General features: G+C 30.1%; 2 protein-coding genes and 1 long non-coding RNA gene across 8 annotated transcripts in view; 1 reads left to right on the top strand and 2 right to left on the bottom strand.

Annotated features, from left to right (window-relative positions):
- LOC147911030 (uncharacterized) overlaps positions 1–343 on the bottom strand; it is a 12,725-nt gene extending 12,382 nt beyond the window's left edge. For both annotated transcript variants that reach the window (XR_015544469.1, XR_015544470.1), the window contains exon 1: positions 259–343. This is a non-coding gene — a long non-coding RNA (uncharacterized LOC147911030). The remainder of the gene's footprint in view (positions 1–258) is intronic.
- Positions 338–20,180, top strand: LOC105154896 (uncharacterized). Of its 3 annotated transcripts, none has more exons than XM_011070688.2 (9): positions 338–562; positions 11,477–11,920; positions 12,586–14,378; positions 14,598–15,083; positions 15,927–16,104; positions 16,342–16,763; positions 16,881–17,247; positions 18,886–19,213; positions 19,288–20,180. In XM_011070688.2, exons 1-9 carry the CDS (start codon positions 439–441, stop codon positions 19,544–19,546), a joined length of 4,401 nt encoding a protein of 1,466 aa, XP_011068990.2. In that variant the 5' UTR covers positions 338–438; the 3' UTR covers positions 19,547–20,180. The 3 variants fall into 3 exon arrangements, with proteins under 3 accessions (XP_011068990.2, XP_087260402.1, XP_087260410.1); XM_087404276.1 differs by having other exon boundaries at positions 15,954–16,104; XM_087404284.1 differs by lacking the exon at positions 338–562 and adding an exon at positions 780–947.
- On the bottom strand, positions 1,301–11,451 carry LOC105154895 (uncharacterized). 3 transcript variants are annotated; one of them, XM_087404296.1, is made up of 11 exons: positions 9,967–11,451; positions 9,685–9,770; positions 7,480–7,571; positions 7,276–7,419; positions 7,075–7,204; positions 5,344–5,565; positions 3,532–3,641; positions 3,091–3,366; positions 2,642–2,970; positions 1,923–2,206; positions 1,301–1,783 (listed from the first exon to the last, which is right to left on the bottom strand). In XM_087404296.1, exons 1-11 carry the CDS (start codon positions 10,290–10,292, stop codon positions 1,419–1,421), a joined length of 2,364 nt encoding a protein of 787 aa, XP_087260422.1. In that variant the 5' UTR covers positions 10,293–11,451; the 3' UTR covers positions 1,301–1,418. The 3 variants fall into 3 exon arrangements, with proteins under 3 accessions (XP_087260422.1, XP_011068988.2, XP_087260438.1); XM_011070686.2 differs by having other exon boundaries at positions 3,532–3,614; positions 7,066–7,204; positions 9,967–11,450; XM_087404312.1 differs by lacking the exons at positions 7,075–7,204; positions 7,276–7,419; positions 7,480–7,571 and having other exon boundaries at positions 9,967–11,448.
- Positions 20,181–21,147: the final 967 nt, after the last annotated feature.

Here is a 21,147-nt window from a genome sequence, read left to right on the forward strand (position 1 = left end):
AAAACAATATTAAATATTTTTAAAATTATTTGTGTCTGTTTGATAAGGGTTTATTTTTAGTAGTATTAAATTGATAATATATTATATTAATATAATATATTATATTTCCTTTTCTTTTGTTTTAAATATCGCTGATTTTAGCGCCATCTTTGATGTATGTTCAAGTCAAAATACCAACATAAAATTGGGGACGAACGAAACTTCCTATGTCGACGATGTCTCGAGAAAGTTACATTCCATAAAGCGCAACGTACTCACTGTCAAATTGCTGCGACAGGCACATGTGCTTACGTGGATAAGTCGTGCAAGTTTGTATTTCATAGAAGAATTTAAAAAAAAAACAATTCACGTGCTTGTTTTATTACAAAGGGTAAATACTCTAATGTCAGTGCCATTGCAAACTGTGTTTGCTTCGACATCGCAGTGAACATAAACGGCATGTCGCGGAAAATGAAAAATCCATTATTGTCCGCGGCTGGTTCAGGCTTTCCCTTCGATAATTACGCAGAAAATACATTGCTGGTGCCAGTCACACCTGCGACACCAGCTGTGCTCCGAGATGGTGAGTTCATTCAATAAAATATCGTGGGCGGGGTTCAGCAGTTCTGAAAATTTGGCGTATTATCGGTATAGCTACAGAGAATTAGTTGGTAGCCGAAACAAAATTCAAAAAGGAGCTCTGCTCCGTTTACTTCACTTCGTTGTGCTTAACTTCTCCAGCATCATGCCTCTTTCATATATGGTCATGTACTGAAATGCACTCGTAGGCTAACATCTGTTATTCAGTCATCTTTTGCTCTGTCGGCATTACAGTGACAAAGGCCGTGTAATGAAAGTCCCTGACTCCAGCGTGAAACGTTCGCATTTATCTAGGTCAACCTAAGCAGTTTTTATAAAGTGTTTATCAAATATATGCACAGAAGTCACAATGACACAACAGGCATCATGTAAGATGATTTCTTTGCGTGTGCGATTTTGCGATGTGTTTTAATTAAAAGATAGAGGCTTTAAACTATAAAAGTTTTTCCAAACAGAATTGCATGGATGGATTTGCAAGAGCTACAAAATATATATTGGATTTTTCATATATAGCATACATGAAAAATCCATCAAATAGATGTCTAGAAAATATATTATGTTCTTTAATAAATAATTTAATAAATAATTGATTTGACTGGAAATAGAGGAAGTAATAAGTTTTTCATATCATATGATTTTAATTTTATATGTGGACGTATAGATAAGTTATATGCATTACTCCATTATAGTATTAATTTGATTTATATACACAAAATAGGAATTAATTTACATATATTTATTTATTTACATTTTAAATAACATTTTGGAAGTTTCATTTACAGTTTTTATGATGTAGTTGATCATGATAATGATATTACAATTGATTCTTACAAATACTGTTAGAAACTTGTTCTTTCGGCTCGAGCAGGTTTTGATCTAGAGCCATATCTTTGTGTGTAAGGTAAATCATGACTATTCCTTTTACGAACACAATATACTATTGCAATAATGACACATACTATAAGTAAAAGAAGTAGTAGTGCACCGAGTACGACAGCTGCTATTTCTCCTTGTGATAGGTTGTCCCATGCTGTTACATCAATATTACGAGTGTACTGATTTTCCGATATATCTATTGCTGTAATTGTAGCTGTTGGTGTGCAGCAAGTAGATAAATAGTAAAATGTAACTCGATCCTTTGTGCCACTTATATAGTTAGTGCGTGGGTATAACCCATTCGGTATTGCTATTACACGTTTTAAACCTGTATAAAAAGAAAGAAAATGAATGATTTGATTATACAAAAGTTTTTATTATTATTATTTGATTATACAAAAGTATTTATTATATAATAGTATAATATATATTTATCCATATATACTATTACACAATTTATTGGTTACCTGAATCATAATCTTGGACAGTAATGTCAGCACTCCAAAATGTTTTTTCGCAACGATCTTTGTCCAATTTACCGGCACAGTTGCTATTAAACCAATATTCAATTGTCGGTTTTACGTTATCAATATTTTTCGAAAGCTCATTGTGAACAAAAATCTGTACTGTTTTTTCCAATATTTCTGTACCAATGATAGACAGTGTAAGCGTATTGACAGTTTCTTGAGTTCCAGCTGGTACAAAAATCTCTACAACTACCTGATCTGTTTGTCCTGGATGTAACCACATGCTAATGGATACAAATTTATGATTTAGGATAAAGATAAACAATTTTTAGAAAAAAATAGATATATATGCTATAAAAATAGATAATTATGCTCTATGATTATATGATAAATTTGTAATTATTATATGATAAATTTGTATGGATTTTATTGCTAACATCATAGTAAATAATGATATTAGCCTCAACTTTTATTCGATGTCTTTAACTAATGTGAAGATATTATTGAATAATCAATGAGATATATTTATATCCTTTAATTCTTACTTGTGACTATTTATGACTATTATTATAAATAATTGTTCATACCACATGTTGTAAATATCACGTGTTTACCAATTTAATTTATTGACTTATATAGTTTCTTTTAAAATTTCTAAGAAAATTTTTATTTTATTAATTATTGTAACTAACTTTTGAGTTATTAAATAATTTACTTACTATAAAATCGGTTGGGTATTATAGATTCTAAATGGAGAACTTCTCGCTCGAATTGCATATCTAACTGGAAGGATGCAGTTATTTGTTGCATCAAAAATCACTCTATGTATTGATCCTGGAACAGCAATCAATTTGCTGTTTACATTTAAATCCAACAGTAACTTTCTTCTTTCGAAAGGATCCTCATTAATTTGCGTTGAAAGTTTTTGACTTTGATCGCTATCCATTTGCATCGATATGATCTCATCGGATGATTTTATTTTTGCATCAATATCTTCATTTAATGATGCGATTTCCGATGATCGCGCTTGAATTTTTTGCTGTTGCTCCTGCAAAGTATAAAATCTTATTTATCATAAAATTTTAATAAAAAATTAGTAAGAAAGTCGGTATTATAAATTTATAAAAAATATTCATAATATCAATAAAAATATATATTCTTTAAATACCTCGATATTTGAAAAATTTGATAAAATCTTAAATTCACCATAACTTATCAAAGAATTGTTACGTAGAATGAAATGATTAATATTATTTTTATCAATTACTGCAATAGATTCACGCTTGTGTGTGTGTGTGGAGAGTGATACATCAGAAAAATTATCTGTTATTTCATCATTATTTTTTCTTGAATCCGTAATTTCTGTTGATCTCTCAAATTTTCGCTTTTTATTTATTATAGAATGTGAATTGACATCATTATTGGCAGCGTTCTCGTTAGTTTCCTATAAAATAATTTAATGTGATTAAAAATATTTAATAATTATTAAAAATATTAAATAATTATATAAATATTATATAAAATATTGTATAAAATATTATATAAATATTATATAAAATATATATAACGTAATTAAAATAACGTAATTGATAAATTTTATTTAACTTACTTCAATTACAGTTGATGTTTTAGCTCGTGTGATATTTGTTTTTTGTTGCGTGTTTTGTATTTTAAAAAAATCTAATATCTTATCTAAAAAATCATTTTTTCGATTAATCTCTAGAGAAAAAAAGAGAAGATAATAAATATAAATTTTCAGTAATATATATTTTAATATGTTGTCATAGCATATGATATTATTTTATTTTTTTTTATATTCTATTGTATAAAGGATATATGTATATATAATATATATGAATATAATTAATTCTTAAAATTTTTATTGTCAAACAGCATAAGTAATATTATTCCAAAAAACTTTTCAATTTCATTATTCAGATGCGTAAAATTTCTGATTGCAAAGGCTTTAAATTTCTACGTCACCAAAACTGAAAATAATAAATTTTTATTACGTTGGATTATAATTATATATTTATCAAAGATAAAAAGCAAAGAATAATTTTTAAAAATGAAATCACAAAGTTATTGTAACTGTGTCTGTATAATACGAAAATCTATGTAGAAGAAATAAATATTTTAAAAAATAATAATATAGACCATTTCGAAACAGCAATTACTTTAACTAAAATGCGTTGGAAATGTAATAAGAAAAACAGGTATATTTGGCAGTTCAATTAGAAATAGAATTGTAGATAATAATAGTATTGGCATCGTTTAGAGAAACTTAATGGTCGTGAGACAGTAGTTATTTGAATTCTCCTAAGAAATATTTGATTGCACGTTTCTTTGTGATTGGAACTATTTGTTTTTCCTAGCCAGTTGCATCTTTTTTTCACATTGTGATGTGAAAAAAACCAAGAATTTTCTTAATCCTTCCTGTGCGAATTAATGAGAAAATCAAGAGTAAATCAAGTAAATATAAAAGAGAAAAAGAGAGAGAGAGAGGGGGAGAGAGAGGGAGAGGGAGGGAGAGAGAGAGAGAGAGAGAGAGAGAGAGAGATGTGGCCAAAGGGCAATGAGTAAATTGCATAATCGCGTATCTGCGAGCTAGAAGCTAACAGAGTGGCAGTTGTCAGACGACTACCGTGTTAAGAGGAAGTTAGAAGTTGCGTAAGAGTGCCTGAATACATCTTGCGCATTTTGCCGACCGTTATGTCGCGGTTTATTTGTGCGAAGGTAAGAGTGAGTGATTTCCCTTTTATTGTTACGAGAAAATGAAAGCATTGTATGATGTGTTTATACATATGATAATATGTATATATAAATTCCGATCATAGTGCATAACTGGTAAAGCGACATATATTCCTTTAGACATATCCATGATTTTACATTTATTTCTTCCATTTAAATCACAGTTGTTTCTGCATTATAAAATTTACTTTATTTTGCATTTGCAATAATATAATGATATTTCGGTTTATTTTCCGTGTATGAAATAATATTATATTTTACAAAGGTGTTATATATACTTTACAAACTTTTGTTGAAACTATTATATTCGTGTTTAAAGCCAGCTCAATAATACCTCCAAATTATCATAATTCTATTTTAAGATTTTTTTGGTTATTTTAATGAAAGATTATAAAATAAAAGATAAAGTGCGACTTCTTGTAATATACAATACAGTTATTTTATATCAGAAGCTTCATGAATCAATATCAGTACGTATATGTATAAATGTCAGCAGAATATCTGTGCAGCAATTCATGTTGAGAATTTATATAGCATTCTATAAATATAACAATAAATACGAGTAATATTTTAAATATATTTTTTTTATAAATATATTTATGTTTAAAAAATAACTATTATTTTTTTGTACGTTGTTGCATAGTTAACAACATATTGTAATTTTACTTACTACTTATAGAATCAATGTTGATAATATCATCTCTTGTGTTATTTTCCTTATTTGCTCCATAATAAGCAATTATGTCCATATTGTACTTTGAATTTTTCATCCCCGTTAGCTTCACGCACAATCTATCCGGAAGGTTGCGCGCGCCGACAGCCACCCCTTTTGTGTTGTATATACTTGCCAATGATATTACTATTTCTGGTCTCTCTCTCTGTATCGTTTTGCCTGTTAAAATGTATGTAGGGAGTGAAAATTAATTCTTGAATTAAACATCGTATTGGTTTTGAGGGCAAAGCAAATTAATTGACAATAAAATAATTCTAATATCTGTTCTTTTGCATCATTCAGAACTTATTTATTGATTGTGAGTTTTGTGTGTGAAATATATTGTGTAAAATATACTGTGTTAAAATTAGAAAAAATTTTATAATCAGATAAAAATGCAAAGACTAATTCTTGTATGACATAATCATTTAGTGTGATACAATGAATACGTAGAAAGTAATCACCAGATCGATACTGTCCTTGACGTAGAGAGGTTAATTGAAACTGAGTATACACCGACAATTATACAGGGTATCCCGTAAGTTTTTGCCAACCGTTTTTATATATTATAGATAGAGGGAATTTTGTATAGATAGAGTGCATTAAACTGAATCAAAAAGTCTTCTATCATTATGCAATTTTCGCAATGATTAATAAAATATTAATTACTAAAAATTGCTGAATAATAGTTTTCAATAATTTTGTACTCAAATACTATCAACTTTAAGAAAAATAGCGTGAGACAAAATTTATTTATTTTCTTCTCATAAAGTTCTGAGAATTTTTTCAGAATTTTTTCAGAATTTTTTAATACTTTATATTTTTATATTAGTAAAAATAAGAAAATACAATACTAAAAAGTTGATAAAAAATTCTGAAAAAATTCTTAGAGTTCTATGAGAAGAAAATAAATGATTTTTGTCTCTTGCAATTTTTCTGTAAAATTGATAATATTTGAGTAAAAAAATTATTCAAAATCAATATTCGGCAATTTTTTATAATTAATATCTTGTTAATCATTGCGAAAATTGCATAATGATAGAGACTTTTGACTCAGTTTAGTTCGCTCTATACAAAAATGATTGGCAAAAACTTACGGCACACCCTGTATATGATGCCTCTAATAACAGGAAAAAAATTCATATAAATGACAGAAATATTACTTATGATAATTTGATACAATTCGCAATCTGTTTCACGTATTTTAAAATATAATTTTCTTGTATATAACAAGTATTTTTTTTAAGTAAGGAATTATAATATAGAATGTTTCAAATTTGTCTCCATATATATATATAAGAATAATAAGAATACATTTAGTATTTTTACGTTATATTAATTAATTTAGTTATCATGTATGAAAAATGATATAGTTTTATCTATGTATATATTATCTATGTATATGTGTATAACTATCGGCTATACATATATGTTTAGAAACACATTACTTAAATGTGATATTCGCTATCGATCGTTGTTACTTTATTTATTTATCGGGACTTTCCTAAACATTTGAATGTCGAAATGTGAGAAATTATTTAGAGTATATCATATATAAAAAAATTAGTCGTGTTAAATCTTGTTTGCAAAAAATAGTTTGGATAAAAATATTTTTAAATTAAACAGAGAAATTCTTGTTACATTTAAAAGTAAAGTAAAAAAGAAGAAGAAATTACTCACTAAACTTACTAGGTATTGTCAACACTGCACGCGTAAGATTTCCCAAAATGTTGATTGCAATTCCGGTTACATTGGAATCAGTTTCGAAATTGATTTTAAAAGTATATCCGCTCAAATTAATTTTGTGTTCTAATTTTTTCTAAGATACATATTTTATTAATTATTTCTCTCTTTTTTATACAAACGTATAAAACGTAATTTTGATCTTACCGAAAATTCTGGGATATTTAAAAAACAATTTTTAAATATCTCGATGTTTTGTGGATTAAATTTTGCATTCGAATAAAATTTATCAGTTTTTATAACCAAATTTTTTTCCATATTTACAATGTCACAGTTCATATTAAGATAGATCTACAAATGTTAAATAATATATTTATCGAGATTTTCACGATTTTTACAAAATTAACTTACTTGACAATAATCAAAGATTGTTGAACTTTTATTATCGGTAGATAAATGTTTTAATATCTTGAAATTTGAATTATTTTCTATTGAAAAATAATCTGAAATGATATATAAAATAATTATATATACAGCTTGCTTACAATATTATTTTTATAATTTATGTGTAAGATCTGTTTTTATATTTTATACGTATGAAATATTTATTTACACTGAAAAATATTCGATTTAATATTATCATTAGTTTTTTATTCATGACTTAGTGTGCTCAAAGAACCCGATATTCGAATCATTAAATAAATAATAAATTTGAATATACAAGTATGAATACATCTTTTTGATATTCATCGAAAAATGAATAAATATTTCTCATTTGAGTTGAAGAAATTTTATGAATATAATTATGAATATTTCCAATTTTGCATCCACTCCGCATTATCTGTACATAATTTACAAGCATAAAATAAACAGAAATCTGTAAAAACAGGTGGTTTAGATTTTTTAAAAATATTTCAAAAGATAATATATTCTATTGTCCATCTAAAACTGTTAATTTCTAAGTTTTTGTCCCACCACATCTGATTAAGAATGAAAATAAATAATTCATTTTTCTTTTGTTACAGAATCAAAGTACACTGATTAGTATAGTGCTAAGCACCAGTTAGTATAAGCAACCATTAAGAGGCAACAATTGCTTATTGAAGTTTTCTTTTTTTTTATTTTACATCTTGTTTGAATATTTTGAATAAATATGAATACGTAAAATAATCATTATTTTTTTATGAATAAATGTTTTGAAAACTCACAGTTTTGAATGAATTTACGAATACATTTTTTTAATGTCAAAGTTTTAAATAAATATAATTTATAGCTCAATTACAAATTTTTGTATTCATCGAACATACTAGTTCATGTTCTTTAAAAAATATTATATACCTATACACATACACATTACGTATACAGGGTGTTCAAAAAGTCCCGGACCGGTGAATAACTTGAAAAAAAAAAATTGTTTGAAAAAACGCCGAAACACGTGAAACGATTTTTCAAAAAATCTATCTTTTGAGAGGGGTTGCGACCCCCCGCCCTCAATGGGGCACGTGGGGCACGAGGGGAGTCGAAAATATTAAATAGCAACATAGGTCAAGTGGAGGCTCATTTTAAAGGTCTTTTCGAGACGAATCCAAAACACTACGCAGGACTTTTTGCACATGAAACACACCGTATTTGTCACACATGTACATCAATGGTCGCGTTTTTGAATGCCGATAAAGACACTTGAAGTCAAAAGTTCAAATCATTGAGTCATTATTATTTTATACTTTAACTTAACTTTCTTCCCTGATAAAGCTGTTTTGTCGTAGTTCATCTCTGTAATTTTGAAATCAAGCGTCTTTATCGCTGTTTTTGTGATTATTTTCTTTTTCCTTCAATGTCGTAGATTTTTTCTACATTTATGATAACATGGTTCCTCAGAGAACACGCACATCTTAAAAATCAAATAACTCCGCCGAAAATGATCGCAGCGTCCTCTATGCGCAGTGTTTTGGATTCGTCTCGAAAAGAGCTTTCAAATGAGGCCCCAGTTGACCTATGTTGCTATTTAAGATTTTCGACCCCCCTCGTACCCCACGTGCCCCATTGGGGGCGGGGGGTCGCAACCCCTCTCAAAAGATAGATTTTTTGAAAAATCGTTTCACGTGTTTCGGCGTTTTTTCAAAAAAATTTTTTTTTTCAAGTTATTCACCTGGTCCGGAACTTTTTGAACACCCTGTATAATATATATAAAAATAATAAATTTCATATACATTATATTTTATAAAATATCTTACATGAGATGAGCATACTTCAATATGTTGATGATCATATCTTTTGGCTTATAAATTGACTTTTTAAATCGATATCCAGAGAATATGTAGTTATTCAAAATATGTCTTATAATAAGGTATTGACTGATGTTATTAATGTACGTCATATTATTCATAGCCTTATCGAAAATTTTAAATAATTTCTAATTATACGTAAACTATCAGAATGTGCAGTTAGAACTTACAATTAGTAATTATCAATATCAGCACAATTCGTATAATTTACTTAAATTTACATAAATATTTAATCGAATATGATAAGCAATGTCAACAACAATGATAATTTAAAAAAAGTTTATTTATATTAGATCGCATTATATTATTCACGCTACATTAAAATTATTACCATCTCCATTTCCATTTGGTAAAAATGATAAAAAAAGTTTAATATCTTCAAAACCTTTGCTAATTCCCAGTTGTTGCATACAGTACCTTTTAACAGAAATATTTTACAATTTTTATTTTAAAAAATATTGATTTCTTAGAAATACTATTTTTTAAATATAATTCTCTATTTGCGTTTATACATTACAAATGTATCTGCAAGCTAGTAGAACAAGATAAAAGTTATATTGAAATGTTTACTATTTTTATATAAATATTATTATTATGCGAATTAATAACAAACCTAGAACATTTTGTTTTTTTAAAATCGTTGAAAATCCTTGTCTTCACTAATAAATCTTCGACAATCGAAGATTCTCGTGGAAGAGAGAGAGAGAGAATTTTAGGCTTAGGCGAGTAATCCTTTGAAGTTATTTCGTCTGATCTCGTTTTCATTTCAATTGATCGTTCAGTTCGCGTATTGTCTATCTCAGATATTCTCACATCTGATTGATGAGCATTATTAATTGACGGGAAAACTTTAATGAGCGTTGATCCACTGATTGCATTTCTGCACAGAATGCAAGTCACACAGCACGTCACAAAAATCAGGAACACACGTAATTCCATACCGTGACTGCAACGAAAACCTCGAACGAAAGAGTCGATACAAAAATGTGCGGCATATTTATAAAGTTTCGTTCGCGTAAGTTTACAAAGGGGTAACGTGTCTTCAGTTACATTAACGATAACATGAACGCAAAAGTAAATTTAGGTGTTAACGCGCATTGTTGCACAATTAAAGGTGTTTCGTTATGAGCAAACTTTGATATACGATGCTTCAGTGAACTTATAAATACTATACATTACATTTCATGGACTATTATATTTAATATCTTGATTCTTGCATTTAATATCTGAACGTTTTGAGCAAGCATTTATTGCAAAGTTATGTGATGTTGATAAAGCAATATAGTTTCTTACATATTTTTATAAATACAAACAAAAAATTTTTATCGAAGCTTAAATCTCATACGCTTATATAATTAATTATTAGCGTGTGCATGAAGACTAATATCGAATAAAGCAAGTATGGAAATGTCAACAAACCATTGAATTTTTTTATGCAACAGACATTATAATTATTATAAATTATTCTCACGTGGATATAGATAACTTATAAATATTAAGACATTACAAAAAAGTTATTACAAAAAAGTTGGTAATTCAATGTCTATTAAACTGTTGGTAATCAACTACGTAGAAGTGTATGAATAGTCCACGTTGACTCGCATTATCTTCGTCATTGGTTCTTACGTTCATTGCATCCTGTTCAATATTGACAGTTTGTGAATAATCTGTCGGAGAATTTAGTCGAAAGGAATTTTTATGAACACATTGTTATATCTGATTACTTAAGAATTATTAAATGGATGTACTAACTAAGAGTTATTAAATGCCGTAGTAACTTTCGAAAATTTTACTTAAATTTATAAAAAAATATTTATTTTGTAAAAAATAATGTTAAAGTTACATTATATAAATGTTTATTTTTGTTATTTGCTTGTTAATATTTTTTTTTATCATTATATAAATATTATTGTAAAATGTTTAATAACAGTAGCAGTATAAATTTCTTTTAAGCACGCCAAACAAATATGTTAAAAAATTATATAAATTGTACAATATCTTTATCATAAACAACACTTTTAAACAAAGATACAAAAGAAAGATACAAAAAATATTAATATAAAATAATATTATTATCACACATTTTTTTAGATTAAATAAATAAGCTGTCATCTTTTTTTTAGATACTGAGCTGGACAATTTCATAGGACAAGAGCCAGTCAATATCCAATCTCAATCTCCATTACGGACGAACGAGGATTCTTCTATCAATGCATCTTCTCAGCCAAAAGAATACAAGGATACCGCAAATCAGCCAGAAAAATCTGGATATCTTACATCGATTCTTTCTTCTCTGCCGAATCTGTCATTATCGATTAAATCCGATTCCTCGGGACCGCAAATAAGTCAGATACCCGAGAACACCAGCGGAACAACGCACGAACCTAATCCTTATATAACACCGCAAGGATATCATGGTTTTCCATTGGAAACACCAGGATTCTTAGCAATTAATCCTCAGGATTCTCGAAATACAAACTTGTCAGGATTTACTGCTTTTCCTACTGGTACTGTACCCAATCCTCCTCAGCCGGCAGCTCCACCCAGTATATCTCAACCCGGCTATGGTAAATACTTGAATTTATGAATAAAAATTTATAATTAATAAAATTTGAATAAATATTAATACTTTTTTTTATAGCAAATTTTAAATATTTATTCTATATACATATGTAACATGATAAATAATTCGATAGACATAACATAATGCAATTCCAATAACGAATTCTATTGGATACACTCAGTGTTCACTGGTGCACATTAAAGCCGTTATACACAAATTAATGTAAAAATGTGTTTAATATAAAAGCGGATTAAATCATGAAATCCTCAATTTATTTTACTAGTTGAATAAAATCTATATTTTATAATTCGATATATTTGCATTTTACTTTTGCATAGATTAAATTAGTGTACAATGGCTTTAATATGCATTAGTACATCCAATTCATTATAAAAACTTTAAGGTTAATTTTAATTTTAATTTATTTTTACATGTTACTTATATATTTAATCAATTTTTGTTGGATGTATTATTTATTGTCTCAGCAAAATACAAAGTTATATGTAGCGTATTTGTTAGTTATAATTTCCTACTCAACAATATAACTATAATATAATACACGAACAAATACGTTACATGTAACTTTCTGTTTGCTGATGAGTATATAATATTATACAACACGTGTTTCAAATATATCTAATCAGAAACAATTATTATTTCTTGTTAAAGCGCCCGTTTCTTATCGACTTGGTAATCAACGACGCTTGAAGTATGCACCGCCGCCTGATCTAACGTCTAACACCGCAAAGCCATATCCGAATCCTGCATTACAGACGTTCTTGCCGACTCAAAATGTCTCTGCACCACCAACTATTTTGAATCCATATGAATCGGAAGGATTGGCGCAGGGTAACAATTCTAGTGTACAACAGACTAGCTGTTTGCCCGAACAACTTCCAACGTCTGAGCAGCTATCGCGAAATAGCTCTCTCCACAGCTCGTTTCGTTCCAGTCCAATCGCAACAGGAGCGCAGTATAATTCATCTATAACGTCTACAAATCAGAATCCATTTTTTGAAAGTTCTTCCGTGTCTACGCAATTTCCTTCGTCATTGTCTAGACCGATACCTACACGGATATTGGAGCCTGCAACGCCTCAGAACACTCCGGCGAACATCTCTTTTCCTGGCTTTGCTCCTTACATAAACCAGGATCTACCACCAACATCTAATTCCGATAAAGAAATAGCTGTGATTAAGAACCCTAATCAGCTAAATTTACCGCCGGAATTTTCGAAAGGCGGCACCCTTGAGACGACCGCAGAATCTACAAATAAACCGATATTAATATCGGGAGAAACCGATGCGACATTCACACCAATATCAGCAGCCAAGGTGACAGAGAAATTAGAACATTTACTTGCGGAACAGCAGGAAAATTCGTCCGTAGCAACTCCTGAAACTCTTACAGAAGTTGACAAAACGCCCAGCGTTACTACCGAATTAACAAAATCTTTCGAATCGCAAAGCGACGCGCTAAAGACTACAAATGAGATAATCAATAAATCAAATGAGGCGAAGTTGAATGATGTACAAGAGAAAGCAGTTCAACCTGGAAGTGACACATGGAGTGACGTGTTTCTTGGGCAAGAGTCAACGACGCAATCAGTGATCTTCCCGGAAATACATACTACTGATAACAGTCTGATTGCAATAACTCCTCAATCGGCTAAGTCGAACGCACATCCGCCTCAACAGCATTACCAAACGCAATCGATATCTATGTCAAGCTCCACACTTTATACAGATGAGCCTGCGGAACAAAAGTCCAGCTTAAATTACGTATCACCTATCCAACTTCCGCAAACTTGTTCTTCTGTCGATTTCTACAACGTATCAAAACCAACGGAGCAGTCGGCAAATGTGTTCTTTGAATCAGCGAAACCAAATCGGTTTCCAAGTTTTTCGTCGCAGGAAACAAATACAAATTCTCCATTTGCACAATCAGTAGCTGATGCAACAAATGCAACAAATTTGCTGCAAACTCAAGAAAATTCCGCATTTGATTCTAAAGCGATCGATTCTACGACTCATGTACCATTTTGGAATGCCGATCAATCTTCTCAATCGCAGGTGTTAAGCGCTGCATCCAGCCAGCCGCCATATACAACGTCTAACCAATCGGTATACACTGCTCCCATCCAACAACCAGCGCCAGTATTCTATGATCCTGCCCAATTTGCGAATGAACCTTCTAAACAACTGACTTTTCCACATACATACGACCAACTTTCTTCTCAACAATCATATCAAAATCCGCCGTTTTACGGAAATAATACTGGGCTGCAACAACCCTACGCTATTCCTGAAAATAATACTGGATATTCTTCGCCCGCTGTATCGGCGACAACGTCAGTACCTGAACCAACGGGATCAGCCACACTTAGTCCTGTTCAAATGTCGGTTAATTCGCCAACCAATCGCATTACACCAGATACCATTCCACCAAGTTTTCAAAGTTGGGTAAGGATATCACAATTTAAATTAAGTTTTTATTTTATTTATAAAATTAAGAATATTTCAAACAATTTATAATTAATGCTAATAATTGATAATCTTTTAAAATACATTTTTACACATATTTAAATTTGTATTTAATACAAAGTAATGAATTATGATTTATTTATTCTTAATTACCCAAAACATAAGTGAGTGATTACACATAATATTAATATTTTTTAGGCTTCTGGATCTTCCGACAAACAAATGCAATACAGATCAGTATATCATCATTGGTTTTACCGTAAGGAAGTGGAGAACAAAACGTTATGGCTACCATTTTCCATGCAAGACAGCTTAAAACTTGAAGAAGTTCATAATTCAAGCGATATCACGCCCGAAACTACAGTAGCTACTGATGGCGGTCGTTATGATGTTGATATCTTACGTCGTCAAAGAGCACCAGTCTATTGGACTGGAACATCTAATGAAGTTAGGCGATGTTCTTGGTTTTTCAAGGGAGCAACTGAACCGAGATATGTTCCTTACAATGAGAGCACTGCTGCCAAACTTGAGGATGAATATAAGCTGGCATGTCTCTCGAACAACTGGAATCGAAGAATTGAATTAAGTAATGGAGAATATATTGTCTTCCATAGTGCTACAGTGCAGGTTCATTACCTACAACCGGTTTCTCCTGACGTGGCAGGATCTTGGGGAAATAACGCTGTAAGTAGGTCAATTATATATACAGGGAGTTAAGTATGTTGCTATACTCAACAGAGCCATTCTTTATTCTTGAAATAAAGAATCACTCTATTGAAGGCAACATACTTAACTAACACCCTATATATATTTATTTTATATATATATATATAAATATAATATATTATATATATATATATATATATATATATATATATAATAAATTAAATGTTGAATAATGTTTGATAATAAATGAAGGAGTAATATTTTGCATAAAATATTTCATTAAAACTTGATTATGAAAGCTTTATTTAGAAAATAAAATAATAAAGAAATTAAATAAGTATCTACATAAGAAATTAAAGTATAATTGTTAAAGTGCTCTTTTATTTACAATGCTTAAAGTAATAATATTTAATTGCGCAAATGTTATATGATATTATTTTTTCATTATTTCTTTAAACATTTTAATTGCTACTACAAATTTGCCTTTTATAATGCAATTTAATATAAAAAAAAATTTTGCTTTACAGTTTACAATTAAGCTTTCAGTTTTGTTGAGTAACACTACATTATACTTTTAATTATGCTTAGCTTTATATGTATAACTTTTGATCTATATGTTATAATTAAAAATAACAGCACACAAAAATATATAATATCGTAAATATTATACTATTTCGCACTTATTTAATTTATTTTGCAAAGCATTATTTGCTTATATTTTAAAATACTTTTTTATTAATTATTTTATCTTTTTCTTAAGTTATTTTTTTATAAATTACTTTTATTATTTAAAATGTGTAAAGAGTTTTGTAATATTGCACGCATGGTTCTGTTTGATATGGTCGATCCTAATTTCTACAGGCTTCAGAGGACAGTACATATTTACAGGGTTCTGCAAGTAGACCAAAAACTGTTAAAAGAGGAGTAGATGAATTCAATATAGATGAGGGTGAGCCTGAAAAAGTGGATCATCTTCTGTTTCTTGTACACGGTATTGGTAGTGTTTGCGATCTGAAGTTTCGCACTGTAGAAGAAGTTGGTAAGTTGCGGAAAATATAATATTAATTTGAAATAAATTCCTTATACATAGTTATTTATATATAAAATTCAAAGTATTAGGTGTTGGAATTAATTCGTAGCGTTTTTTAATGAAAGAATGTTATTTATTTCACATGAGCATTAAAAAATACATTAATGAAAGTACTTCCCATCACTTGTAAAACGCTACGAATTAATTCCAACACCTAATATAATATTAACGTCATTAATTTTTCAGTTGATGAATTTCGAAGTATATCATTTCAATTGGTGCAATCACATTATCGTACTGCATGCGAGCAAGGAATTGTAAATAGAATAGAAGTTTTACCGATTTCCTGGCATACAACACTTCATTCAGATACGGGAATTGATAAACGACTACAAGCTATCACATTGGAGAGTATTCCGAAACTGCGACATTTTACTAACGATACTTTACTTGATATACTTTTCTATACTAGTCCTATATATTGTCAAACTATCATGCAAACAGTCGGAAGTGAGCTGAATAGATTGTATTCACTATTCAAAGAAAGAAATCCTATCTTTGATGGAGAAGTATTCTTAGGCGGTCATTCATTAGGTAGTTTGATCATGTTTGATTTATTGTGCCATCAAACACCTGAGAAAGAAGATGAAGATATGGACAACGAGGAAGTGAGTAGCAATAAAAAATATAAATAAAAAAAGTTTATGTATTTTATTTTCAATCTTATAATTTAAATGCTTTTACATTTTTTATATTTACTTCTAAAATATTTATTGCAATTGCAGGAAGGTGACAGTATTGGGCCTATTCAACCAATGCCTGCAGCTATTATCAAAAGACGTCTTAGTAGAAAAGTCAGCTATGTAATGGGAACTGCAGGAACAGGCCAGCCTTATATACATTATCCGCAACTCACTTTTCGCCCGGGTGCCTTCTTTGCTCTTGGTAGTCCGATTGGCATGTTCGTAACGGTCCGAGGCATCGATACTCTAGGAGAAAATTTTACTTTGCCTACTTGTCCGGCTTTCTTCAATATCTTTCATCCGTTTGATCCAGTAGCTTATCGAGTAGAGTCCTTAATTAATCCTGAGGCCAGCAATTTTCGACCTATGCTGATACCACATCACAAAGGCAGGAAGAGAATGCATTTAGGTGAGTACTTATATTCGTGTGAAGTTGGCCTTCCAACTTTTGAGAAAATTAATTTTTCATAGCTCATCGTTTGTACATTTATGTATACTGAATTTTTGTTTGCACACTTCTAATAAGAAAGTTACTAGAAGTTAGTTAAAAAAACAATTTTGAGAGGGCTAACTTCACATTAGCTTTCCAACTTCGAGCAAATTGGATCGAAAAGATCATAATCGATAAATTTTCATTTGCATATTTCGAAAAAATTCGATTTTTCATTCGCACACCCTTAGTTAAAAACATAATCATAATTAATTTAAAGTTTCGAGAAGAGTCGAAAGCGGCTAATAGATTCAAATCGCATCTATGCATAAAATGGCATGAATCGATAGGGTTTTCGTTTGCATATTTTAAAACAAGTTGATTTTTTATTTACACACCTTTAGTTTGTTTATTAACAAATGGGGACCAATTCCCCATAGAAATTACGTTTTCAGCTCGAATTTAATGGGGGAGCCTGATATAATTCACTGAAAATAACACGATCTTTGGGAATTTTCCTTAAAGAGATGATTCGATGAAATTTTTTGAAACTTTAGGATGTTGAAGTATATTTGTAATTTTGCAATTTTAAACGACTTAATAATGAATATGATTGTTTGCTCCAAGAGGGAAGTGCCTTAACGGATGCAGCACAAAAATTAAAACTATGTGAATATAAAAGCGCATAAATAGTACATAAATCCTGTATATTTGATTTTCTATATCGGTTCTTATTAACACGGGGGGGGGGGGAGGCGCTAACTGATAGCCTGCTCAGTCCCCACAAAAAAATTTTTTTTAACTAAACGAAATAAGCGCAATTTTTTTTGCGGGGTTTGAGAGCGCATTATTATATAATTATATAATATTCATTAAAATTTGATTAAGTCGGGGAGCCAGCTAGGTAGATGTATTTATTGGTAAAGTTAGCCCCTCCCCCAAAATTGTTTTTTTTAATAACTTTTTAACTAAAGGTGTGGAAACGAAAAATCGATTTGTTTTGAAATGTGCAAACGGGAACCTATTGATTCATATCATTTTGAGCATACTAGGTGCGATTCGAACCTATTTACCGCTTACTCTTCTCGAAACTTTAAATTAATTGTGATTATGTTTTTAACTAAGGGTATGCGAAAAATCGAATTGTTCCAAAATATGCAAACGAAAATCTATCGATTATGACTTTTTCGATCCAATTTGCTCAAAGTTGAGGGGCTAATGTGAAGTTAGTTCTCCCAAAATTGTTTTTTTAGTAACTTTCTTACTAGAAGTGTGCAAACAAAAATTCAAAGTGTATAAATGTGCAAACGATGAGCAATCGAATAAAAGCTATGGAAAATTAATTTTTTCAAATGTTGGGGCCAACTTTACACGGGTAGTACTTATTGTTAAATTTTTAAATATGCGCGTTATGATTTATAATAATAAATTATGTTCTAGGTTAAACTTACCTATACAGCACAAATTATTCCAGCAATGTTGCAATGTTCTATTGTAATATTGCAATAATATTACAAGCTTACAGCGTTATTGCTGTAAACTTCTGTGTTGTATGGATATATTCTTACTAATATTATTATTTACAGAACATGTTCTTACTAATATTATTATTTACAGAATTAAAGGAGACGATGGCACGTGTCGGAGCGGATTTGAAACAAAAATTAATTGATTCTGTAAGGCAAACATGGAACTCTTTCTATCAACTAGCCTTATTTCATAAGCCAGACAATCAAATTTTTGAACGCGAAATTGATAAAGTCGTCGAAGAACAATTACACAAACCACCAAGCGTACCAGATCAACATAACAACGATGATGATGGTGTCAATTTAAAAGTAGGAAAACTTAATGGTGGTCGCAGAATAGATTACGTTCTTCAAGAAGCGCCTTTTGAATATATTAATGAATATATTTTTGCTCTTACAAGTCATATCTGTTATTGGTAAGTAGTACATTTCTTACGAGAAATACTTTGCTTTATATACATATTATATACTATTTATAATTTGATTTTAGGGAATCTGAAGATACTATGCTTTTAATATTAAAAGAAATATATGGGTCTAAAGGTATTCAGACCGATGCACAACTTCCTCAGCAGTCAATGTCAATTGAGAGAATGTCTCCTTCTCCATCTTTGAATTTTGCAGCTGCTTTGTTACCCAGTAAAAATAATATAAGAACATCATTTGTTATGGGCGTAGATCCTACAGTGCCTATGTCCAGTAAACCTGTCGGTCCACCACCTAAGACTGGTTTTGTACCGAAATCCTGATCGATGGAATATTTTTCCCCTAATTATATGCTGCGAGATTAAATTGGAACAGAAATTAATCTTATTTTTAATTAATATTTAAAAAAGGAGCAATTAGGTTGACATTAAAAAAATGGAATGCAGAACAATCAAACTTTGTATTTTATAATCTTTCAATTATCTGTAAATTTTAGTATTATTTAATTTATACAAATATCAAATATTAATTGCACAAAAATTGGCCTACGTATTCAGCTCTTCAAAACTTAGTTATTTTATAGCAAATTAGTTATTAGATAGGTAAAGAATGTAAATAATGATTCGATTAGTTGGTATGTTGAAATAATCGGTAATTTTTTATTGCAATTTGCGTTTATTATCTTCATATCTAGTGCATATTTGTATACATTATTGATATGTAAACTATGTGTAATTGTAATTGTATGATCGAAAATATATATGAAGCGTTAACTAGAGAAGAAAAATATGAAAATGAGAATGTGTAAATGAAATAATATGTAAATATATAATTTAGTTGGATAAAGATGTAGTAGATTATATATAAACATTTTTATAATCTGCTTGAATGAATTATTACATACCAATTTTGATTCTTATGTATGCGCGTATTTTAATAAATTACTGTATTCTTTTATATTATTATTAATTATCTATATTCCCTTACACATAATTTGATTACAGATTTGTAATTGTGTTGTCAAATATCATTATTTATAGTTATTAATAATATTACTTTCAAGTTCATGTCAGTTACGAATAGCGATACGTGACAAAATTATGGAGAATTTCAACTTCAGCAATCTCAACATCGTGCAGTCAGGCAGTGCCGATATGTTCTTTAAAATGGTGTTACATGTTCAATCGGATCAGCGAATGGCGTCACCTTATCGCGCAAGTAGCTTTAGCAGGGCTAGAGAAAAAAAGAGAACGCTTCGGCACATGCACGGCTATCACGAAACGCTAATTAATTGCGGTGCAAGCCCACCAGGTTCGAGACTGCTTTGCATTTTGCGTGCAGGCCCTCGTAAAACTACATGCCTGTCAGCCCCGGCGAATTTCAAGATGATTTATCGTCCTCGCAAAACTAAGTTTTTCGCGGTACTTCGTGGCTTCTCAGCGGCTCCGAAAGGCACGGCCGACGCTTTCGACATGCAACTGTGGCCGGTGTGGGCACGATCCGTAAAGTTGACGTCGCTGATCGACTGCTATTTTATATCCTCACCATCTAGTCGGACTGACTTTGAAATATGTTTCTTTCAAATCTTTCGATGTGAAGTTTTCGGTTGGCACGTTTCACGGTGACCCGCATACGCTATAATTGCGGGGAAATTAAGTGCCGGGTTTTACGTGACGGCGTTTAATATGTATGGCTGAACCTGTATTGTCACGCGAATAATCATGCACACGGAAAGTCATGTCGTATATCAATCTTTCTTTAATTTTGTCAAATTATAACAAGAATCGAGAGATGCATGGACGAAAGACATATGGACATTGAATAAATTTCATAAGCTTCTTCTTAATACAATATAATATTGATATAATTGTAATCTAAGATGCATCTAAACTTTAATGTTAAATAACTATCTATGTATATAATT

This window comes from Acromyrmex echinatior, chromosome 1 (assembly GCF_024713525.1).
Source record: "Acromyrmex echinatior isolate Ae372 chromosome 1, ASM2471352v2, whole genome shotgun sequence".
Lineage (NCBI taxonomy): Eukaryota > Metazoa > Arthropoda > Insecta > Hymenoptera > Formicidae > Acromyrmex > Acromyrmex echinatior.